This window comes from Pseudophryne corroboree, chromosome 1 (genome assembly GCF_028390025.1).
Source record: "Pseudophryne corroboree isolate aPseCor3 chromosome 1, aPseCor3.hap2, whole genome shotgun sequence".
NCBI classification, from domain to species: domain Eukaryota; kingdom Metazoa; phylum Chordata; class Amphibia; order Anura; family Myobatrachidae; genus Pseudophryne; species Pseudophryne corroboree.
In genome coordinates, this window is record NC_086444.1 from 835041857 (window position 1) to 835067972 (window position 26116).

At 45.5% G+C, this 26116-nt stretch overlaps 1 protein-coding gene across 7 annotated transcripts in view; it reads right to left on the bottom strand.

The window, feature by feature from the left end:
• PTPN13 (protein tyrosine phosphatase non-receptor type 13) overlaps positions 1-26116 on the bottom strand; it is a 538713-nt gene that overhangs the window by 306343 nt on the left and 206254 nt on the right. For all 7 annotated transcript variants that reach the window (XM_063919874.1, XM_063919871.1, XM_063919870.1 and 4 more), the window contains exons 3-4: positions 25485-25654; positions 3896-3961 (exon numbers count right to left, since the gene is read on the bottom strand). In XM_063919874.1, the coding sequence (XP_063775944.1) occupies positions 3896-3961; positions 25485-25654 (236 nt within the window). The remainder of the gene's footprint in view (positions 1-3895; positions 3962-25484; positions 25655-26116) is intronic.

Genomic DNA, 26116 nt, shown 5'->3' on the forward strand with positions numbered 1-26116 from the left:
CCTCGGCTTTTTCAGGGAGTCCCACGGAGCGGACATTGCTTCTATGTAAGCATCCCTCAATATCAGTCAACTTAAGCTGACACGCCGACATTTCGGATTCCAGAGAAGATAGTCGGGTAGGGACTGGCTTATAGGAGTCTTCCAAAGTGGAGATACGATTTTCAGTCTCCCCAACTCTTTCCCGGAGCTTCTGCATATCCCGTTGAATAAAAGAAATGTCAACGTGCACTTCAGCGACTTTGTCAGTAAGCCGTTTCTCAGAGTCAGTAATGGCTTGCAGGAGCTGCTTCATGGTGACCTCAGGAGAACCGGCCATAACAGGTGAGGGCGCAGCAGAGTCCGTATGCGAAGGGGATGAAGATGCAAAGGAAGCAAAGTCTGGATTCCTACGAGCAAATTTCGCCAGGTGCGCCGTGGTAGAATTGCCGCGTCTACGGACCATGAGGCATACACAAAAGAAAAACGGAGGCAAATCGTTAAATCAGAAATCACCACAGTGATGGACCAGCAGTAGTGCAGCAGTTGTAATTGGGTTTGCATGCGGTCTCACCACACTAATAGAGAGTAATTATTGCACGTTCAAAATATCAGCAGTCCCCAGAGGTGCAGGTAAAGAACAACAGTACCACAATTGTTGTCCGGACAATGTCACATATCAGGAGTATGGGGGGAGGGGAAATCCTTCTTCCAGTATGCACCCTCACAGAGAGCAGGGAGAGGGGGTCCACCCACATAGATATCCCCCTCATACACCGAGACCCAGCAGTTACCTCCTATATTATACAGGTGCAGCCAGTCAGGGAAGGCACAGGCAGGGACAGAAGAGAGCACTGCAGGTGCCACTGGGATAGTGAGTTCCGTCTCCAAAATGGTGGCGCCCATCTCCGGAGCCAGCGGGACCCCAGCGGGCATCAGAGACCAACCCCACAGTTGGCCGACGGGGGAGAGGGGAGCAGGGACCCCAGCCAAGCAAGGAGCCGAAGCGGTGAGGAGGACCAGGGAGCTGGGAAGGCATGGAGATCACATGTCCCTGCCTCCATTTATCCAAGATGGCAGCGGGAGCAGACAGTGAGAAGGAGCAGGGCCGGGTCCAGCAGGTCACCTAGCGGAGGGGACCCCAGCCGATATGTCAACAGGCAGCAGACCGGAGGTGAGGGGCCGAGTGCAGGAGGAGACGCCATGACACACAGCCTCACTCACAAGATGGCGCCCAGCTCACACAGGTGTCCGCACTGCAGGAGGGGAGCAGGGGGTCAGGGATCACACCAGACCCACAAAGTGTGCACCAGGGGAGTCCACAAAACCTCAGAGACAGGTCAGGGCAGTCGGATCAGGTCACACCAACCAGCAGGATTAAGTTCAGGATCAGTGGGTTGGGGAGCCTTCAGACCCACGTCGTACATCATGTCCAGCTAGGCCACGCCCCCCCCAAAAACCTGATTGTTGGCGGGGATTTTAATCTGGTCATCGCCCCATCCATGGACAAATCCACAGTAACTACCCGCACTGCTGCTCCTCTCTGTCATCTTCTTCCCTCCTTCTGCACGCAACTTGACCTAGTTAACCCGTGGCGTATATTTCACCCTACCCAGAAAGAGTTTTCTTTCTATTCTCACCCTCACTCATCTCACTCTCGCATTGACTACATCTTTACCTCTACCTGCCTTTTTCCTAAGGTTACGTTCACTACTATCGCTGACATCATCACATCAGATCACGCTCCCATATCTCTACACATTCAACTAATTTTGCCTTATCGCTTTCTACATATTGCCAATTCCCTGCATACCTACGCCATTCTACTGATTTCCTTCTTTACCTCAAACAGTCCTGACTTAATTACACTTTAGATAATAGTGAACAGAGAATAGATGTGCCGCTGTTTTGGGGTGCTGCTAAGGCGGTCCTTAGGAGACATATGTCTTACACTCACTCCATAAGGAAAAAGTTCTCCTCACAATTACAGACACTGAGTGTGACACTCACATCCTCTTATCAGCGCTATAAACAACACGACACCCCTGCTCACAAAGAAGCTTATCTTTCAGCCAAACAGATTTATGACACTTTCCTTACTGAACAAGCTCAATTGTCTTATGATTATCAACGGAATAGATTTCACAGATGGGGCAACAAATCGGGCAGATTGTTGGGTAATTTGATTAAGGGGCCCAAGTCCCGTACATGGGTCAACGCCACTAATGTTTCAGGGAAAATTGTCTCAGACCCAGATACTATTTGTGCGGAGTCCATGCACTTATATCACTCCCTAAACACCAAGGGCCCTGATGAACCTGTTGAGGGCCACTCTTTCCTTGACGAGCCTAATCTCCCAACCCTCTCCCAAGAGGACAGGGACTTTCTAGAGGGCCCAATAACAGCTGAGGAAGTTATTGACACTATTAAAAGCCTGCTGAATAATAAGAGTCCTGGCCCTGATGGAATTGGCGCTGAGTTCTATAAAATGCTTCGGGAAGACTTAGCTCCCACTCTCACATCACTGTTCAATCACATCCTCACCTTTAACCAGACCCCACTCAGGTTCAATTAGGCTAAAATTACTGTTATAGCGAAACCTGGTAAGGACCCCTCCTTGACTAGCTCTTATAGGCCAATTTCCCTCCCTTAGTTTTGTTACCTCTTTGAAATTTCTTCCAGCAAGCATTTACCAAGAAATGTCGTATAAGATTTTACACAGAGCTTACATATCCCCCAAAAGAAGTCATTTAATGGGCCTTTCTGATTCGGCGAAATGCATTAAATGCTCTGCACCAGTGGCCAACATTATGCACTGCTTTTGGCACTGCCCCCACATACAAACATTTTGGAGTGAATTACAGACATATAGTTCCTCTATGCTTGATATACGCTTTTGCTGCACTGCCTCTTGGGCCCTCTTTGGCCACCTCCTCGACCAGCCAGATATTCCTTCTCAAGACAAAAAACTAGTGGTGCTTCTTTCGGCTGTAGGATGAAAGTCCATACTCCAGTAATGGATACATGACACTCCTCTCAGTCTACCCATGGCAACCTCTAGATTACTTTTCCTATTCACAATGGACTGGTTGGAAACATTTATCAATACGGAGATTCTGACTCCTGCACTGTTTCAGTGCTGGGGCAAGTTTATTCATACACTGCCCTCTTCCACCAAATTGGCTATCCAACAAAGCTTCCATTGTACAACTTGATACTGTCATCAACTCTTGGATAACAGACCCTCCATTTCCCTCCCATAGCTTCCTTTCTTAATGCTCAACGCCCCCTTTTGCCTCTTACTATCTTACTATTAGACACTCCTTGCACTCATCTTTCCTCCACCGACTTCGCCACTCTTCCTCTCCTCTTTTTTTTCTTTCTTGAATCTTTCTAGATCTCCTTTTCTTATACTATTTTCTGATTTGTTGGTCTCTCCATGGATGGGTCGGCGGTCCTCTGGCCTTGGCAGGTAATTGTTTTTTTGTGTTTTTTTTTTTTTTTTTGGGGGGGGGGGGTTTATGTATTTTTGTTGTTTATGTTTTAAGTCCCTCACGTGGATGGACGTTTTTCCACGTCCAACTTTTTGTTGATTCAGACCTACTACTGACCTCTTTTTGCGCATTACTATGTTCTACAGTGGTCTATTTTTCTATATATTCTGTGTTATGTGTTGAAAAATAGAAAAATGTTTGAGGTATTTTCTTTTCTTTAGTATGCTTTAATGCATGTTTTCTCTCCATGTGCATATGGCTATATCTTATGTCTTTATTGCATACTGGTGTATGTTCTGAACCTCAATAAAATGTAGATAAACCTCAATTGGCCTCTGAATCAGTCTAATATATCAATTAAAATGTAAAAATGCTACAACAAACACAATGGTGAAATTTGTTACATTTTCACATGGTTAGGTTACCTGGCTCTGAGGTACTTCATAGTCTGCTCCCCAATACAAGGTCATCCCAAGGGAATAGATGTGAATCTACAAGAAAAAATAAGCATGATTAGAAATACAAGTAGTTACAGAATGGATGCCATTTATAACATGTCTCCTAGAACCCACACACGACAAGTTTAGTGAGAAGTACAACACTAACCAACCTGGCATCCACCTCAATATGCTATGTGGCGCAAGAAAGTCACGCAGTGCAGTGTAGAATAGTGAGTTTTTCTTTAAGTTTAGGTCAGTTTGCACTGCAGATGCAGTGAAACACCACTCAATATGTACCAGAGACCAATGACAGGCGGTGGGTAAGGTAAACGAGGCAGAGACTTTCCTGTCATACTCCAGTATAAGCCATAAAGTATATGCAAAATACAAAGGATGTATTAAAGATATCTTCTATGTATTATTTTAATAATTTTTTTAGTCAGAACTCTGGATAAAAAGTCTATGGCAGATGAGGTAATACCTTTTCCGCACATCTCTGATCAATACTGACCAAATTTCCAGCAGTATATACTGCTGCACCCTTGTATAATGCCCACATGAACCCTTGGGCTCATATATTGTGTGTAAATCTGGCTCTGGAACTAGTCAGTGCCTCCTCAGCCGGGTTCGGTATGATTGATACGGGATACCGGTTATCACAATACTGAAATACCAATATGGGGGAGGTAACTATGTTATCCTCTCTACCTTTCCCCTCCCTTCCCGCAGCCTAACCCTAACCTTCTCCGGTGGTGCCTAAACCTAACACCCACTTCCCACGCAGCCTATCCCTAACCTGGCATCGGTATTCCGACTGCTGGGATAGCCGGCATCTTAACCGCATCCCCCTCGCCCATTTACCTCACATCATGCCAGACTGCTACTTTAACTGCACAGGAATTAGTTTTAAATATGTACAAAGTCACAGATGAGGAACAAAGGCTGCATCATAGCACTTTATATACAGATTCAGACTCATTCACACACAAATGTACAATGTTGCATATTAATCAGAGCAGTCTCATTAAGTAATTTTCTGCGCATACAGCTGTTTTGTTTGTGCGACTAAGACACATATTCAAACGAAAAAGCCGCTCAGTGCAATTCAAGTCACGCAGCATCTGGTACGCAGAGAACGGCTGTTCTGAGACACTGTAGCAACAGTGTATAAGGACATATAGACTGTAACAGCAACAGATCCTCAAGCACAAAATATTGCATACTGTAGCTGTTCAATTCTACGTACTGTATATCTGTCCTCTGAAAAAAAAAACGAAAAAAGTTTAACGTCGCTCAGCAAAAATAAGGGAGTAACAGCAAATTTTCAAAGAAAAACAATATTCACTCCTGCAATGTAGTAATAATAATATTAATGATGAATATAACAACGGAGGACCTGTTGGAAAAATGAAGTCAAATATTTTGTTTCATAATTGTGCACACATTCAGCAGAGAAGGAGATTTCCCATCTATCACAACATGCATATTAGTGTCTAATAAAACACACATTTGCAGACTTTAGCTATTCATGAAAAATAGCTATCCAGGTTTAGCTATTCATGAAAAATTCTGTAGTCACTGCGAGGGTGTACCTGTATAATGTAAACCACTACTGCAATTTAATTGAAAGTGCCTCTTTAAATAAACAGCAAGTTGGGAGTAGTGAAAAGTCAAACACAGGAAGTTGAAGAGTGAAATAATGCAAGTCAGACTGGTCCTCCAGTTACACAAACAGAGAAGAATAACAAATGGAGATTAACATTCCATGCAGATGAGAGATTCCCAGCCCTAGATTTGATGATGCAAGGATGGAGGTAACCTTATCCATTGTAGCACAGAACACATACTGTACAACTGCATGTAGTTCTTGACAATAACCCTCTAGTACGGACAATAACCTCAGTAGTACTGATAATAGGCTTTAGGGCTGTGTGTACTTATTTATACCACACCAATATTGCAAAAGTCTTAAACATACAGTTATACACTTTAATTAGCAATGAATGGTCAATCTTTTGTGCTATAATCCCAGTCTTCCTCACTTTTTTGAGTGGATGTGTAGATTAATATACTGTAAGGTGTGTATCAATGTCGGACTGGGGTATGAAGAAGACCCCACAAAGGGGATGCAATAGTCAGGGCTGTAGAGTACAATATTAATACACCATCCCCAACACAGACAGTACAAAAACACACCGCACCTGAGAAAAAAAGCAAATACACCCCCCAATTATATAAATATATCACCCCCCAGGATAACATTAAATGCCTGCAGCAACCTGAGTGAGTAGCCCCACTGACTGGGTTAATACCTGCAAAATCTAACGCATTTCCCTGTGGTTAACCCACAGCTTCATCAGAGGTATTAGTGCTGTGCTAGCAATGCACTGTTTAAATACCTGTACATTCATTATATAATCACCAACATCTGTGACTAATAATGTTTTGATCTGCAACGATATCATTAAAATATCTATAAAAAGGAGTCTGAGGCAATCTTTTCTATTTTTTACATAATTCTAAATTGTATGGCTGTTTTCTAAACTCATATCTCACATATAAAAACTTAGAACTAACCAAACTGATAAATGGTTTGATAAAGGGAGCCAGGGCAGCCATCGGGGAGGGAAGAGGAGGCTCCTACCGTCAATACTTATAGAGCTGCACCAGTTTGTGAACCAACAGCAGGTTAATGCGTATGGAGGACTTCTTAAAACAAGTCTTATCTGTGCATCAGCTCTCTGTAAACCGTTCCTTCAGGTCCGCAACACTCCACCTGTATGTAACGTCACAATGTATGACATCACATAGGGATAGAGCAGAGCGGCAGAAGCTTTTTTTTTGGGAAGGAGGGGTCCTATTTTTTCAGAGTCGGGCCCCACAATTTTTGATGGCAGCCCTGATGGGAGTTTACTTGTGACGATAATTATTTAACCCCCCATTCACTTCTTAATGCTCTCCTTATCTTGTACCTCTTATTCGGTGAACGATTTACAAGAACAACTAAGCCAATGACCTCTAAGAACAGTCAGAGCTCTGTTTAGTTTGTGCTTTTCAGATCAATTATTTTTTTTTCTACATACACAAAGGTTCTTGGGTCATTAGGAAAATGGTATCACGCAATAATATCTGTGCAGAGGATAGGGTAAAGATACTAAATTACTAGACCTTTATTGCAAATATAGGAATATTAATAATACTAATCTCTATAATTAAATCAGTTTCATTTTAGTTTAATAAACCATTACTCTACCTCCCCTGAGTTATACATAACCTTTTGAAACACAAATTTCAAAAGGAAAAAGCTACAAAAGCCAAATAAACAAAGGGTCAGATGAAATGAGTGGATGTTGCTAAGCTTACACCTTTAGCTAATCAGGAATAGGGAAAATAAAATAGAAGTTGAAAGAGATACAACAAAGTCGATTCAGACAAGCTCGGAAATAATAATAAGCCAAATATCTGACAACAGCCATAATAAACGAATGGTGCAGCCCTTTACAAATACAGCTGTCAAATGAAGATTTTTAAGCAAGGTTATTCAATGTTTTTGAATAATAATGAGAGCAGCCATGTGTATAGTACGTCCCTTTATTCACAGAAAAAAAGACAGTCTGAGAGACTGTCTATTTATGTTTTTGATAGTTTGTTACGATTTTCTAGTGCTGGTCTTTGCTGCCATTGTTTTTGTTTTGTTTTTTTGTTAATAAACCACACTCAACCTTATCTTTTTAGAATAAACAAAATTTCTGCCAACTAGGGATACTGAGTAGATTGCCAATTCAGGGAGTTCTGGAACAGTGCATTCCACAGAATCCTTACGCTGCTTGTGGCAAGAGCAGGATGTAATGCTAACTGAAAGCAAAAGTTAAGTCCCCTTGGCGTCCCCTCTCACCTGTGTAAATTGTGTTAGATGTTAAAAATGTTTTACAATTACACTTGTTCTTCAGTATTGCTAAGTGGGTTCTATAGACACCGCTACACTGTGTACCATGTACTCTAAATGGCTATTGGGCATAGTAGGCTGCCCAGGTCACTATAAAAAAAAAAAAAAAGACTGTAAAGGGATAAATCAAGAGGTAGCTCTAAATGCCCATATACAGGGAAGTGATGCTTCACTGTGTAGACAAGAGGTTCCCACTGTTTCACATATCAGCCCAGGAGAACTCAGGAGGAGTCCTGATAGCCCCAATTCTCACAAACTCCACTTTGTTATCCAAGTAATTTCCTTGTGGGAAGTTTTATATCATGGGAACCAAATTGATGATAAAGAGGGTCTCCCACATAACAGAACAGTGCTAATGAGACATTTTCATTATTGTTAGACTGATTACTAATCGCTTCAAGGAATTGTGAATTTTGACCATAAAACGCTGAGGATTATGCTACTCTTTGTGCCTGCCAAAAGCAGGATGACATTGTATCTGGTCTCTGCCTTGCCAGCAGAGGAGTGAAGTGGATCCATATCATGCAGTTAAGTGTGATCAGCACTCCAGGAATGGTGAGTATAGCTACTTTGGGATAAGGTTGTGCGTGAAGCTTAGTGCAGTGAACCCCTGGGTACTGTACTTATTCCAGTGCAAGTGTTAAGATTACTACAGAGTGTTGAGCTGTGTAGTGATTTTGTATCCACAAAGGTACCAGGTGTGCCACTCTGGTGTATAAGTCTTTCTCTGGATAAACCAACCAAAAGGTGCTTCAAATAGTTGAACATTAACCTAGCATCCTCACACTGCTGACAGCCATGTATGGACTGTGGCTAATTAGATGCAATGAGAGCTGTTACACATGGCCATGACATTGGGTTAAGTCCTTCTCTAACAAAAGATGTTTATTCTTTATCATCCGACTACCATCAGTTTTTATGTTCTCTTTAGTTTATGATGAAATAAGTTACAATAAAAAATATATAAAGACTCAGAAGGTTCTCAGTAAAGCGTATAAATAAACCTGAAAATAAGAATTTACTTACCGATAATTCTATTTCTCGTAGTCCGTAGTGGATGCTGGGGACTCCGTAAGGACCATGGGGAATAGCGGCTTCACAGGAGACAGGGCACAAAAGTAAAAGCTTTAGGATCAGGTGGTGTGCACTGGCTCCTCCCCCTATGACCCTCCTCCAAGCCTCAGTTAGGATACTGTGCCCGGACGAGCGTACACAATAAGGAAGGATTTTGAATCCCGGGTAAGACTCATACCAGCCACACCAATCACACTGTACAACCTGTGATCTGAACCCAGTTAACAGCATGATAACAGCGGAGCCTCTGAAAAGATGGCTCACAACAATAATAACCCGATTTTTGTAACAATAACTATGTACGAGTATTGCAGACAATCCGCACTTGGGATGGGCGCCCAGCATCCACTACGGACTACGAGAAATAGAATTATCGGTAAGTAAATTCTTATTTTCTCTGACGTCCTAAGTGGATGCTGGGGACTCCGTAAGGACCATGGGGATTATACCAAAGCTCCCAAACGGGCGGGAGAGTGCGGATGACTCTGCAGCACCGAATGAGAGAACTCCAGGTCCTCCTCAGCCAGGGTATCAAATTTGTAGAATTTTGCAAACGTGTTTGCCCCTGACCAAGTAGCAGCTCGGCAAAGTTGTAAAGCCGAGACCCCTCGGGCAGCCGCCCAAGATGAGCCCACCTTCCTTGTGGAATGGGCATTTACATATTTTGGCTGTGGCAGGCCTGCCACAGAATGTGCAAGCTGAATTGTACTACACATCCAACTAGCAATCGTCTGCTTAGAAGCAAGAGCACCCCGTTTGTTGGGTGCATAGAGGATAACAGCAAGTCAGTTTTCCTGACTCCAGCCGTCCCGGAAACATATATTTTCAGGGCCCTGACAACATCTAGCAACTTGGAGTCCTCCAAGTCCCTAGTATCCGCAGGTACCACAATAAGCTGGTTCAGGTGAAACGCTGACACCACCTTAGGGAGAAACTGGGGACGAGTCCGCAGCTCTGCCCTGTCTGAATGGACAATCAGATATGGGCTTTTTGTGAGACAAAGCCGCCAATTCTGACACTCGCCTGGCCGAGGCAAGGGCCAACAGCATGGTCACTTTCCATGTGAGATATTTCAAATCCACAGATTTGAGCGGTTTAAACCAATGTGATTTGAGGAATCCCAGAACTACGTTGAGATCCCACAGTGCCACTGGAGGCACAAAAGCGGGTTGTATATGCAGTACTCCCTTGACAAACTTCTGGACTTCAGGAACTGAAGCCAATTCTTTCTGGAAGAAAATCGACAGGGCCGAAATTTGAACCTTAATGGACCCCAATTTGAGGCACATAGACACTCCTGTTTGCAGGAAATGTAGGAATCGACCGAGTTGAAATTCCTCCGTGGGGGCCTTCCTGGCCTCACACCATGCAACATATTTTCGCCAAATGCGGTGATAATGTTGTGCGGTCACCTCCTTCCTGGCTCTGACCAGGGTAGGGATGACCTCTTCCGGAATGCCTTTTTCCCTTAGGATCCGGCGTTCAACCGCCATGCCGTCAAACGCAGCCGCGGTAAGTCTTGGAACAGACATGATCCTTGCTGAAGCAAGTCCCTTCTTAGTATCTCTTGAAGTTCCGGGTACCAAGTCCTTCTTGGCCAATCCGGAGCCACGAGTATAATTCTTACTCCTCTCCTTCTTATAATTCTCAGTACCTTTGGTATGAGAGGCAGAGGAGGGAACACATACACCGACTGGTACACCCACGGTGTTACCAGAGCGTCCCAGCTATTGCCTGAGGGTCTCTTGACCTGGCGCAATACCTGTCCAGTTTATTGTTCAGACGGGACGCCATCATGTCCACCTTTGGTCTTTCCCAACGGTTCACAATCATGTGGAAGACTTCCAGATGAAGTCTTCACTCTCCCGGGTGGAGGTCATGCCTGCTGAGGAAGTCTGCTTCCCAGTTGTCCACTCCCGGAATGAACACCGCTAACAGTGTTTATCACATGATTTTTCGCCCAGCGAAGAATCCTTGCTGCCATTGCCCTCCTGCTTCTTGTGCCGCCCTGTCTGTTTACGTGGGCGACTGCCGTGATGTTGTCCGACTGGATCAGCACCGGTTGACTTTGAAGCAGATGTCTTCCTAGGCTCAGAGCATTGTAAATTGCCCTTAGCTCCAGTATATTTATGTGGAGAGAAGTCTCCAGACTTGACCACACTCCTTGGAAATTTCTTCCCTGTGTGACTGCTCCCCAGCCTCTCAGGCTGGCATCCGTGGTCACCAGGACCCAGTCCTGAATGCCGAATCTGCTGCCCTCTAGTAGATGAGCACTCTGCAGCCACCACAGAAGAGACACCCTTGTCCTTGGAGACAGGATTATCCGCTGATGCATCTGAAGATGCGATCCGGACCATTCGTCCAGCAGATCCCACTGAAAAATTCTTTCGTGAAATCTGCCGAATGGGATCGCTTCGTAAGAAGCCACCATTTTTCCCAGGACTCTTGTGCATTGATGCACTGACACTTGGCCTGGTTCTAGGAGGTTCCTAACTATCTCGGATAACTCCCAGGCTTTCTCCTCCGGGAGAAACACCTTTTTCAGGACTGTGTCCAGAATCATCCCTAGTAACAGCAGACGTGTCGTCGGAATCAGCTGCGATTTTGGAATATTTAGAATCCACCCGTGCTGTCGTAGAACTACTTGAGATAGTGCTACTCCGACCTCCAACTGTTCTCTGGACCTTGCCCTTATCAGGAGATCGTCCAAGTAAGGGATAATTAAGACGCCTTTTCTTTGAAGAAGAATCATCATTTCGGCCATTACCTTGGTAAAGACCCGGGGTGCCGTGGACAATCCAAACGGCAGCGTCTGAAACTGATAGTGACAGTTCTGTACCACGAACCTGAGGTACCCTTGGTGAGAAGGGCAATTTGGGACATGGAGGTAAGCATCCTTGATGTCCAGGGACACCATATAGTCCCCTTCTTCCTGGTTCGCTATCACTGCTCTGAGTGACTCCATCTTGATTTGAACCTTTGTATGTAAGTGTTCAAAGATTTCAGATTTAGAATAGATCTCACCGAGCCGTCTGGCTTCAGTACCACAAATAGTGTGGAATAATACCCCTTTCCTTGTTGTAGGAGGGGTACTTTAATTATCACCTGCTGGGAATACAGCTTGTGAATTGTTTCCAATACTGCCTCCCTGTCGGAGGGAGACGTTGGTAAAGCAGATTTCAGGAACCTGCGAGGGGGAGACGTCTCGAATTTCCAATCTGTACCCCTGGGATACTACTTGTAGGATCCAGGGGTCCACTTGCGAGTGAGCCCACTGCGCGCTGAAACTCTTGAGACGACCCCCCCCACCGCACCTGAGTCCGCTTGTACGGCCCCAGCGTCATGCTGAGGACTTGGCAGAAGCGGTGGAGGGCTTCTGTTCCTGGGAAGGGGCTGCCTGCTGCAGTCTTCTTCCGTTCCTCTACCCCTGGGCAGATATGACTGGCCTTTTGCCCGCTTGCCCTTATGGGGACGAAAGGACTGAGGCTGAAAAGACGGTGTCTTTTTCTGCTGAGATGTGACTTGGGGTAAAAAGGTGGATTTTCCAGCTGTTGCCGTGGCCACCAGGTCCGATGGACCGACCCCAAATAACTCCTCCCCTTTATACGGCAATACTTCCATGTGCCGTTTGGAATCTGCATCACCTGACCACTGTCGTGTCCATAAACATCTTCTGGCAGACATGGACATCGCACTTACTCTTGATGCCAGAGTGCAAATATCCCTCTGTGCATCTCGCATATATAGAAATGCATCCTTTAAATGCTCTATAGTCAATAAAATACTGTCCCTGTCAAGGGTATCAATATTTTCAGTCAGGGAATCCGACCAAGCCACCCCAGCGCTGCACATCCAGGCTGAGGCGATCGCTGGTCGCAGTATAACACCAGTATGTGTGTATATACTTTTTAGGATATTTTCCAGCCTCCTATTAGCTGGCTCCTTGAGGGCGGCCGTATCTGGAGACGGTAACGCCACTTGTTTTGATAAGCGTGTGAGCGCCTTTAATTTTCTATCGGGGGAAACCCACGCATCATCACACACTTCATTTAATTTATCTGATTCAGGAAAAACTACAGGCAGTTTTTTCACACCCCACATAATACCCTTTTTTGTGGTACTTGTAGTATCAGAAATATGTAACACCTCCTTCATTGCCCTTAACATGTAACGTGTGGCCCTAATGGAAAATACGTTTGTTTCTTCACCGTCGACACTGGAGTCAGTGTCCATGTCTGTGTCGACCGACTGAGGTAATGGGCGTTTTAAAGCCCCTGACGGTGTTTGAGACGCCTGGACAGGTACTAATTGGTTTGCCGGCCGTCTCATGTCGTCAACCGACCTTGCAGCTTGTTGACATTATCACGTAATTCCCTAAATAAGCCATCCATTCCGGTGTCGACTCCCTAGAGAGTGACATCACCATTACAGGCAATTGCTCCGCCTCCTCACCAACATCGTCCTCATACATGTCGACACACACGTACCGACACACAGCACACACACAGGGAATGCTCTGATAGAGGACAGGACCCCACTAGCCCTTTGGGGAGACAGAGGGAGAGTTTGCCAGCACACACCAAAACGCTATAATTTTACAGGGACAACCTTATATAAGTGTTTTCCCTTATAGCATCTTAATATGTAATAATATCGCCACAAAAATGCCCCCCCTCTCTGTTTTAACCCTGTTTCTGTAGTGCAGTGCAGGGGAGAGCCTGGGAGCCTTCCCACCAGCAGTTCTGTGAGGGAAAATGGCGCTGTGTGCTGAGGAGAATAGGCCCCGCCCCCTTTTCGGCGGGCTTCTTCTCCCGTTTTTCTGACAACCTGGCAGGGGTTAAATACATCCATATAGCCCCAGAGGCTATATGTGATGTATATTTAGCCAGCATAGGTACTTTCATTGCTGCCCAGGGCGCCCCCCCAAGCGCCCTGCACCCTCAGTGACCGTTGGTGTGAAGTGTGCTGAGAGCAATGGCGCACAGCTGCAGTGCTGTGCGCTACCTCATGAAGACTGAGAAGTCTTCAGCCGCCGATTTCTGGACCTCTTCTCTCTTCAGCATCTGCAAGGGGGTCGGCGGCGCGGCTCTGGTGACCCATCCAGGCTGTACCTGTGATCGTCCCTCTGGAGCTAGTGTCCAGTAGCCTAAGAAGCCAATCCATCCTGCACGCAGGTGAGTTCACTTCTTCTCCCCTAAGTCCCTCGTTGCAGTGAGCCTGTTGCCAGCAGGACTCACTGAAAATAAAAAACCTAACAAAACTTTTACTCTAAGCAGCTCTTTAGGAGAGCCACCTAGATTGCACCCTTCTCGGCCGGGCACAAAGATCTAACTGAGGCTTGGAGGAGGGTCATAGGGGGAGGAGCCAGTGCACACCACCTGATCCTAAAGCTTTTACTTTTGTGCCCTGTCTCCTGCGGAGCCGCTATTCCCCATGGTCCTTACGGAGTCCCCAGCATCCACTTAGGACGTCAGAGAAATGGGAAGTTTCACTGCGAAACCAAGCAAATTAATATTTAGAACAATATTTATATTGTTCATCCTGAATAAGCACACAAATTAGCAAATATGTGGAAATGCTGTTACTACTAGAAAAGCTACCTTGCCAAATAATATATGCATTCTACCCTAACTCATTATTACCTGGCCAATATTTTACTGCTGTCTATAGTGCTATTTAATATCATCTAATTACAGCGACAGAACCGATTCAATTAGCGGGGATCAACACACACTGTAATCCCCGAGGAAAAAGTCAGCAAAACAAGGCACCATCTGGGTAAATCTATTGTTTCCACAGCTGGGGGGTGATTCAGTTGTGGTTGGAAAGAACATTACTGCTGCTTACTTGGATTACTATGGTAATGCAGCAGGACGCATCTGGTATAGGTAGACGCCTCCTGCATGCATGTGTGATCCTGTGCTGGGAGGATGTAGCATTGGATCACTTGCTACACAATCAGCATGAGGTTACACAGACCGGCCGCCACAGCCCAGTCACTGAGGCCAGGAAATCTCTGTCAGAAGATGGAGATCATGGGCGTGGCACTCCTACAAAATTGAGACGGCACACCACAATTTCCCAGAGGTAACCCGACACAACCTACCCACCACAAAATGGCTGCAGACCTTTAATCAACTGACCTAGTGCCTCAGACAATGCAATATGGGTACAGTGCATGAGCAATGTACCGAACATCCGTATATTGGGCCTAATTCAGATCTGATCACTGGGCTGCGTTTTTTGCTGGCCTACGATCAGACAGTCGCCACCTACATGGGAGGGGAAAAGGGCTGTGCAGGTGTGCGATTGCTTCTTTTGCAAAGCTGCACAAAAATCAATTTGTGCAGTCTCTGCGCAGCCCAGGACTTACTCTTCCAGTGCGATTGAATCCTGCTGATCGGGGCCGAAGCTGACGTCAGACACCCTCCCTGAAAACGCCTGATCCCGCCTGCGTTTTTCCGGACACTCCTGAAAAACGGTTAGTTGCCAGCCACAAACGGCCTCTTCCTGTCAATCACCTTGCGAACGCCCGTGTGTTCGGATTTTTCGCACCATCCCGCTGATGCTTGTTGTTGTTGTGCGACGCGTTGGTGCATTGCGGTACATACACATGGGCAGTTCAGATCTGATTGCCTGCTGTGTGAAATCTGAATTACCCCCATTGTGTACAACTGTGGCTTGAGACAGAACTGAATCACCCCCTTTACGCAGTGAGCTACCATGCGTTAAATTCCCTACAGTATTTACGGCATGGGGGAACTATTTAATTGAATAGCCTTTCATTGCGGCACGTAGCCGACAATTAACTAATTGAATATGCCCCTAACGATGTCCGCTTTTTATGGCCTACATACAAAAGCAGACAGAATTTATCTGGCGTGCAACAAAAACAAATATATTTGCACCCCTTGCATTGCAACATGGTTTGTCTGGGTGCTTAGTTATTTGCTGGTTTTTGCTTTACTCCCAGCTCAGAATCAGGCACAGTGTACTACAAAACAGATAACATGGAAGGACTTTCCTCCTTTGCTTGTTATGTGTTGCCAACATTGATAACCGCATGTTACTCTTACAGGAAAGCAGTAATCCTGTCACCATTTCTCATGTAAGCAAAATGGGTGTGGTATGCGTGACCGGTCAGAATACCAACGCAAGCATCCTGGCAGTGGTGGTGGGGGGGGGGGGTGAGCGCAACAAGCCCCTTGTGGACTCGGTGGCGACCGCAGTTCTATTCCCACCCTATGGGTCTCGTGGACATCCACAAATGGGAACAGTCCCTGTTGGTCGGCATGCTGACCAACGGGATTGTGAGGGAGCGGGATGTAGGGGGAGGTATAGTGACCAGCGGTCTCCTGACTGACGGTCACATAACTACATCCCGAACACTACACCATGTGTGTTTCACTGTGCTGTTCTTTGTTGCACACTGATTATACAACACCGCAATAACATGTATTGTAACACTTATGTAACCATAAAGAATGATTGTAAATGACATATATCCTCAGTGAGTTAGATAAAATACAAGGTTTCTTTAGGGATTGGAAATAAAACGTAACTACTTAGAAGGCTGCATGCTTTTTAGATAAATCAAATTTTAACAACAGGGCCTCCCTTATAAGTGTAATGAAATATGTCCAATCTAATAAAGTGTGATCATGCAGTACGCTCTAGGCACAGTAGCCCAATGAAATGATTTCTGTGGCTGTTCTAATGCAGACTGCCTCTGGCAAGCGATGGTTGGTTGAGCAGATGTTACTGGCATACTGCATAGGAAAATAATACTACGTCCCCCCTGATGTGAACATTGAATCATTTGCTTGACACCTGTGCCAAACTGCATTCTAAAGAAGTTAAAAGGACCAACATGGATTTTTTTTACCTACACATGTAAATAATGTGGTAAATGCAACACACAATACCTTAGAAAAGTAGTAATATAACATATGGGCTAGCTACAGACAGGAAAAGGAGGACCCTGTAAGAGCAGCCCACTGGTATATGTAGTACGAGTTGTGCACACAACAAGATAAATGGAACTTTAGTTTTAACAACAGTTACAAACACTCTGTGACTTATTTATTAAGAAAACGTAACCTCCATGGAACAAATATAGCTTAATTAGAACCCACTGAGTTCCTTGCTTTAGTGGTGTGCATACTCCAGTTATACTCAGACAGAGGGTAGGAGATGGGAGCTCTGAAAGTGTCTGGAGGAGCTGCATATGTCCAAAGTCTAAACTTAGCATTACTTTATTTTAGAGTAAAACAAAAAAAAAAAAAAAAAACACAGATGCATTCAGCGTGAGTGGGTAGTTCTTTGCGATGGTGATATTTTAGTGAAAGTGATACAGGGCACCTCTTAATCGTCTCGCTGCATCTCAGCACATCCAGGTGCACTTTGTTTGTGGAGGCTAATCCCAATGGAGAAGACCATATATGGTCATTAATGCCTGCTGGTCGGACCATTGTGGCACACTGGTGCAAAATCAAGCTAATTCATGGTGTGCATCAAATGAAACCAATATGTGCACGTATGACAGCAGTTTTTATTTTAATATTAAGAAAAATGTATAAAGAATACGATGCAACATAAAGAAAATGCATCACTGAGAAATACTTTTTTTGTGCCCCATTTTCTTCCATCACACACAATAAAGGCAGCAGACTCAGTATGAACCAGTGACATCACCCATAGGCTATTGTAAAGCACAAACTGTTTTACAGACTTTTTCACAGAACCAAACTAAAACACTAGTAAGTAAATGAATAACTTACTAATAGCTACACAGAAGACTGCTCAAGTGTAGCAAAGGCAGATCTCGCCCACCTTACTTGAAACACAAGAACAGACCAGGGCAGGAAACAAGGGCAGCAGACGTGCAGTTCTACAGCCCACTCATTGCCACAACTGGTAAAAGCTGAGGAAATTCTGCACTTTACAGCACATTGGGTACATTTTTCTGCTTGCTTAAAAAGAACATCTAATCTTGTCACAGTAACTCTATTATATAATCATGGGAATGTCAGATGGCAATCAAATTATTCTGCAGCTCTGGATGCAGAATGTATACTGAAAGCACAACATTTTTCATCTCCTGAGCTGGTGTACGGTTATTTATTAACATTTACCAATTACAGTGTTTTACATTAACTTGTTAAGACAACTTTTACTCCCATGAGATTGGGTGGGCCATGTGGTTCTTGTCTGCCTTCAGATTCTGTTTCTATGGGTCACATGTTTCTCCTGCACTCCACCCTGGACACACTCCGCAGCTGGACCTCAGTGACCTGGCCGTATCTGTCCACATACCATGACCCTCACTCTTAATCCTAACACTAATGCCCTAACCCTTAACCATAATACCCTAACAATAATACCCTAACCTTCAATACTAATACTTTAACCCTAAACCCTTAAGCAATTTGAGTCCTATTGGAGAAAGTTCACTATAGAAATAAAATAATAATTATTCCTAACCCCAAACACTAATATTTTAACACTAATACTCTATCAAACAATGACCACCCCAATCCTTATCCTTAACCATGACCCTAGTACTCTAACTAAACCGATATTCAAACTAAAATATATACCGTATGGTAAGGGGTGGGTGGCATGTTGAGGCACAGAATGTATGCACATTACCTACCCCTCCCCCCAACCATCTTGCCCATCATCCTCATTATATATATTTTCATGGCGTAAAACCCTACTTACTAAAAAAAATAGGATCTTTCTGTTTATTACTTTATTTTAGCTGGTGTTCGATGCTGGGGCACAGCAGCATCGCAGATCCTAAAAACACAAGCTGGCTGCGGGCCTGTCACTGACACATGATAGACTTGCTTGGACATCCAACGCAGCCGCATGCCCATCCCTTTCCCTGGCACCCTCTGCGATGATAAACAGCGGTACACCTGCACCAGTTGTCCCCATGACGGTTCCTCCTCCCCGCACTATGATTGACACCCCAAGAGACATCCGGATGTCGTGAAATCTCCCTGGTGTCAATTACAGTGTGGGGCATATGAGCCTGTGGGGGGAAGCAGATGCAAGCGTACCGCCCAGGGCCGGTGCAAATTTTCTGGGCACCCTAGGCAAAATTTATCCTATCACCCCATCCCGTCACCTGTGCCCCGGTTTCTCTGTGCTGTTCTCCCCCCACCCCATCAGCTGTATCCTAGCTCTTCTGTACCACTTCCCCATTCCCGTCACCTGTGTCCCGGGTCCCCTGTCCCGCTTGTCCTAATCCCATCACCTGTATGTCAGCTCTCTGTACCACCTCCCCCCATCCTGTCACCTGTGTCGAGGCTACTGTGCCGCTTTCTCCCATTCCGTCATCTGTATCCTGGCTCCTCTGTGCCACTTCCCCCCATCCCATCATCCATTTCCAAGTTCTTCTGTATCGCTTTCTCCCATTCCGCCACCTGTGTACTGGCTCATCTGTGCTGCTTTCCCTATACCATCACCCGTTTCCTGTCTTCTTTGTGCCGTTTTCTCCCATCCTGTCACTTGTGTTCCGGCTCCTCTGTGCCGCTTCCCCCCAACCTGTCACCTGCAACTCTGCTCCTCTGTGCCACTCCCCTCCACCCTATCACCCGTATCCCGGCTTCTCTGTGCCACCTCCTCCTATTATGTCACTGTGTCACAAATCCTATTTGCAGCTTCTCCCATTCCGTCATCTGTATCCTGGCTCCTCTGTGTCACTTCCCCCCATCCCATTACCCGTTTCCCAGCTGTTCTGTATCGCTTTCTCCCATTCCGTCATCTGTATCCCGGCTCCTCTGTGCTGCTTCCCCTATCCCATCACCTGTGTTCTGGCTCCTCTGTGACGCTTCCCCACAACCCTATCACCCGTATCCCAGCTTCTCTGTGCCACCTCCTCCAATTTTGTCACCTGTGTCCCGGGTCCTATTTGCAGCTTCCCCCCATTCCGTCATCTGTATCCTGGCTCCTCTGTGCCTCTTCCCACCATCCCGTCACCTATATCCCGGCTCTTCTGTGCCACTTACCACCCATCCCATCACCTATATCCTGCCTCCTCTGTGCTGCACCTGGGCCTTGTTACTGAGGGGTCTATTCATTAAGAAAATGAAAACTGAATTGTTACTTATCACTATACATCGCATCACTGCGATGTATAGCTATAATAAGTAGCAATTTATGTATACTCACCCTTCGATGAAGCACTGCGGAATCCAGGGGTCCAGCGGTGACGTCTTCTCTAGGCAGTTCCCTCTCCGATGTGCGGAGTCAGCCAGCGGGTCCCTCTGCGCATGCGCCGCCTGTTGACCTCCTGGCAGGCCGCAGTGGCTGCTGGGAGGTCAGGGGCGGAGCCAGCGCCGGGTGTGGACAGAGAGCATGAAAGCATTGAGCTTCCTTGCCGTCTCGGCACCGCAGTTCAGGCTACGCCATCCTGAGATGGAGAACCTGAACCCCATCGAGAAGCGGACAGCAGAGCTTTCAGCTCCTTCATGAATCGCACTCACCATACAAAAGTATGGTGAGGCGATTCAGTCACAGAGCAGGGGTGTCGCTGGAGAAGTCAGGGACTTCTCCACAGTAACCCGCTCTGTGAATTACACTAGGCAGAGAAAAGCAGGGCTTTTCTCTGCTACATGAATAGACCCTTTACAGCACTATCTACATGTTAAACATCAATACATCCCCTTAAAGAATTCCCACAAAATATTAGCACAGCCTCCCCTCCCTCCCCCCCCACACATAACTTTAAGTCACCCACAAATAACTACAATATATACCAAAATAAAACATTAATTCACGACTCCATAACAGTACTACACCCCACCCCACATAATATTACTGCAATACCCACCTCCCCAGATTATATTAATAAACTCCAGATAACAGTAAAAATCACCATAAGATACTTACTGTACCTCTGCTTGAAGGATGTCCTGTAGTCTCCTGTCAGTCATCATGGTCCCCCCATAGAACTGCAGAGGACTATAAGCAGGGCAAGCTTAGCTCAAGTAGGTCAGGACCGAAGGAGCAAAAAGGGGTGGGGCCTCAGACGAGGAGGCGGGGCCTCGGGACGGGAAGGAGAACATTGGTTGCTTGTCCCGGGGGAGTGAGCAGCCACTCACTGTTCAGAGAAGGAAAGGGGGGCGGACGCAGGACACTGCTGCTGCTGGCTGCGCTGCACCAGACTATGACATGTCTATGACATGTCTGCAGACCTGTGAGGTGCGGGAGTGGCGGACACTGGTTATGCAAACCACTGCCGCCACCAGCGATAAGTAAAATAAGGATGTCTCTTTGAGAGACACCGTTATGATGCCATCAGCCTCACAGCCGCCCCCTCAGGTGCCGGCGCCCATAGGCAGCTGCCTAAAGCTGCCTAATGGTAGCGCCGGCTCTGGTACCGCCGCAAATCATCATCTTTGTGAGCGCCAGGCATGCGGCTGCTGTGTAGTCAAGACCCCATGCTAAGACAGGTGTGACCCACTTTTGGGTTGCAACCCACAGTTATGAGAAATACAGCAGTAACTCGCACAAACTGCACATAGAAGAGTGACCTGATTAGACGCAAACCCGTAGTCCCAGTCAGGGAGGACAGTTGTGTATTTTGTTTAGCCCTAATTTTTTCTTTAGGTATAATCTATCAATTGACATATTTGACCTGATTCCTATATTCGGTACAGAACATATGTTTGGCTACAATAGGCCAACAACTTAATGTGTGTACTTTTAAAGACGTATTTTAGTACTCTGGCACTATTTAGACAAGTTTGTCCTCCATCCTGTTAAACAGAACTGTGCAGTTTTCAAGCTGCTAATGGATTGCTTCCAGATGGAAAAAGAACCAGAACTGCATACTCCATTCATGCAAACGCATTTTAAAAGACCACTAATCCCCAAAAAATAAAGTTGGTTTATATTAAAAAGCTACTAATAACATTCATGGGTATATATGTGTAAGTTTCAGGAGGTTGTGAGACTGACGATTTTGGAAATTAAGGGGTACATGTACTAAGCAGTGATAAAAGTAGAGAAAAGAGCCAATGGAGCTGCTCTGTATATGTTTATAGTATGCAAATTATAAATGTTAAGTCAATGCTGATTGGTTGCCATGGGCAACTTCTTCACTGGCTCACTTCTCCACTTTTATCCCTGCTTAGTACATGTCCCCCTAAGTTGTGATTGTGGCTGAGTTCTTTTATTACAAGCAGTAGACATGGACACTACAGGGTAAATGTAATAGGGTGCGAGAAGCCGAAGATGTGGGAGTATACCTCTAATATACCTTTTGTGGGAAATAGCTGATAACCAATAACAATGGTGTGATCTCACCTACACACTCAGAGCAAATAGAATATCAAACATCTCAAGTACAGTCAAGTTTACATACAGGTTTGTAAATGTTAGTAGCTCTTTTAAATGAATAGTTGATAGGAAGGTGTTCTAACAGGTCTTGGGGATGCTTAAAAGGAGTCACTATTACAAATAAATAAGGAGTTTTGACTATAAAATGATTATAGCAATATAAAAATAATAAGTTCTAAATATTTTTTTTTAATTAATCTAATAATATTTATAGACAAATCTCTGGTGAATACTCCATGTTCTCCTTCTCCCCACGCTTTATTTCTCGGATGGTCCGTCCAGCAAAATTACCCTGCCATCCAGCACTTTTCTGCCATTGCCGCTAATTTTAAGAACTGGGCTACAGACATCATGGCCAATCACAAGCAGGATTTGATTAACCCACTGGAGCTGCGCTCCTGCCTGGAAGACTTGGCCCGCAAGGACTGTAGCTACCTATGAGAGCATGAGACCAGAGCCAATGGGTTGGGCGGGGAATCAGGCTCCAGCCTGCAGCAGCTAATGGTGGACCTGTGTGATCCTATCTCCAAACTCATTGTCTTCTCTGCTCCGAGAACCAGGAGGTCGACAGACCCCAGCATGGCCTCCTGCTACTGCCAGTCATTTGCACAGAGGGAGTGCTGGGGGCCTAGGAGCAGGAGGATCCAGAGACTGGGAAGGAATTGGTGCTGTTCTTACCATGGCATCTCTGCACCCAACCTTCTGCTGGAGTGGCTCCAGGAAGCCATGTGCAGGAAAATCCGAACAGACGTAATTCAGGTGTGGTTGGTTTACTGTAGAACGAGTCCCGGGCAGGGGTCACGGGGCACACACCCACTATCCGCACCTCTGTCATAGCCACATGCTCTGCACTGACTGTGACCCGACCATAGCCCTGTACACCCGAGCTGTCACCCTGAGGCTATGTAATAGCATATCCACTACATTATCTCCACAGTGGGGCCTATTCCTGCTTGTAGGGTCACACTTAACCTCTACCTCTTCTTCCCTGGCACAGCTGCTTTAGCTGCCTCGCCGTTTCATGGGGCAATTTTATTGGTATCTGGATGATAGATTGACTATATATAGGTAGACAGTCAATAAGTCAAAGGGTACAAAAGGTCGACATGAAAATGGTAGACATGTTTTAAAGATAGTCTTGACTATAGTACCTTACAAATCAATGGCCATAATAATAATAATAATAATTGTAATACATGCGTTGAACTCTGATTTCTTGTGATAGCTATACACCGCCCAGTACTATCTCACTAAGGCAGGGCCGTCTTTTCGTATGGGCTCAATGGGCAGTTGCCCAAGGGCCCCAGGGTTATAAGGGCCCTGGGATGATAGCTGTGGGTCCCCTTTTTCCAGGGGTACCAGATTTTTGAAAATCGGTCCTGAGGAACCAGAAATATCCGACTTCAAAGCAGTGGTCCCATCCAAGCCTGTTAATTGCTGTCCCCAGCCAGATATCTCAGGTTCTGTCTGACTTAGAGTTTTTCTGAGGGTATACTCCAAAAGCAGTGACTTGCTCCTGAAGTCTGATCCCCAAGTCCCCAGTACCTCCTGAAAGGTGTGAATCTCTAGTTTTTTTTTTATCCTATTAGAAGCTAAGAAATCTTTTTCCAGGAACTGGAGATATCTTCAGTCAAGCAAGCTGCCTTCCCACCGGAAAATTATGAAAATAAAGCCCACTCCACTATCCACTCCTCCCCTGCATATTAAACACCCCCTGCCACCCTGGAAGTCATTTACTGGAGCCCCTTCATTCAGCCCAATGCCCCCTTCTACAGTTTAGTGTTCTTATTCCCTTCCCATCTTCCACCAGTAAAGGAGTAATTAGCAGAAATTACTGCTCCAGCTCCTACATGCTGAGCAGAAGATAGAACACCACCTACCCCTACCACTGGAGGATGAGTAGGGTCACCAGTGCATTGCTTTGCCCGGGGGCCTTCACTGCTATTCAGGGGGTACTGTGTGGCATAATGGGTATAAGGGGCCATACTGTGTAGGCATAATGTGAATCAGAACCATTGTGGGGCCAAGCTCCTTTATACTCGAAAGGCCCCTTCCCAACTACTTCTTGATGTCACCTGGCTGGCAACATTTTCTGGGGAAAACACTGATACTATAGTATGACATGTGAGGCTCTGCCACCCCTGCCTACCCTGACTGCACGTCACTGAAATGTATGCATGTTTACCTCTGTCTGTCCTATTCAGAGTTGTATGGATCTCTGTTGGAACCACCTTGTCTCATGAGAGTATCGTAGTAATGTGGTCGGCATGTATGAAAAGCTGTATGCGATTCTGAGATGTGCATATGGGGAAGGGAAGACTGTTCCTGAGGGATCTCTTGTACCCAGCATGGTGCTGCTGTAAGTGCAGGAACTAGTGATGTTGGTAATGGCGGCTTGCGAAAGTGCAGGTACTAGTGATGGAGGTCATGGCGGCTTGCGAAAGTGCAGGTACTAGTGATTGAGGTCATGGCAGCTTGTGAAAGTACAGATACTAGTGATGACAGTCATGGTGACTGGTGTAAGTGCAGACACTAGTGATGACGGTCATGGTGACTGGTGTAACTTCAGGTACTAGTGATGGATGTTATGGTGGCTTGTGAAAGTGCAGATACTAGTGATTGTGGTCATGGTGGCTGGTGTAGTGCAGATACTAGTGATGGCAATCATTGCGACTGGTATGGTGCAGATACTAGTGATGGTGGCTGGTGTAGTTCAAGTACTAGTGCATGCGACTCAGAATCAGCCCCTGACAGTTTATCAGCAGCATTATGAGACTGTTGACATATCAGATGTCAACACTGTGAACATGTCAATGATCTCCGCGTATCGACATGGTGCCTGTCAATATGTTGACACATGTTGTCAATCTAGTGTCGACATTATGTCAAAATAGCCACTGTTGACCATGTGTCTGGATCCCATTTCTGTAATTAATACTTGACTGCATTCATTTGAATTGTTTCCTGGTTTTATTATTTGCTTCTGACTGGAAAAATACAGTGCACTTATCCAGTTATTCATAGGGTGATGAATAATGATATCAAAAGTTTCTGCTGTGTAGCTTGACCCTTCCAAATGAACAGTGCGCAACTTCATTTCTATATATCCCCTGGGCAATGTCTGGAATTTACTTTCTGAATTCTTTTCTTAAAGGGCTTGCCTTGCCAGTCAGCAGTACCATTTGTCTGGAAGCAGGTTACCTTTTCAATGTCTGCAAGAGAAGACAATGACTTGCTCTGTAGCACCTCCGGTGCTGTGAAGGCACGCAAGTCCTGATTTGAGACATTTTCATCTGTAAACGACACACTTCCGGAGGGCAGCAGTAGGAGAGACCAGGGAGAGATAATGAAGCCAAGAGCCGCAGGATCAGCTGCACAGAGACAAAAAGGTGTACAGTTAGCCGAAACAAGGACTTTTTAGAGTTTTCTCCTAAACTGATTAATACCATTCTTATTTTCACCACAATGAAAATGTGACACTGTTGCCTCTGCAGTGACAATCAGTAAAAATGACAGCATGTTAGTTCCCTAGGAGATCAGTGGCTACAAACTTTCCCAACAGGAATTCTACAATGACTAGGGCTGGTCAGGCCATTTTGAATGTGGTTCTAATTCAATAATCATGCAGGTCAAGGCTTAAACAAATGTCACATTACCATATATTGCTCCCAACCAAAATGTCTTACTTTACAGCAGATAATCAGCTAATACTTTAAACATCAAGTACTGCAAATTTTGCATTTGTTGACACTTTTCAGCATTTTTCCGTTTGCAACCTTGTTGCTTGATGAATACTGGTATAAAGACACACACACACACACACACACACACAC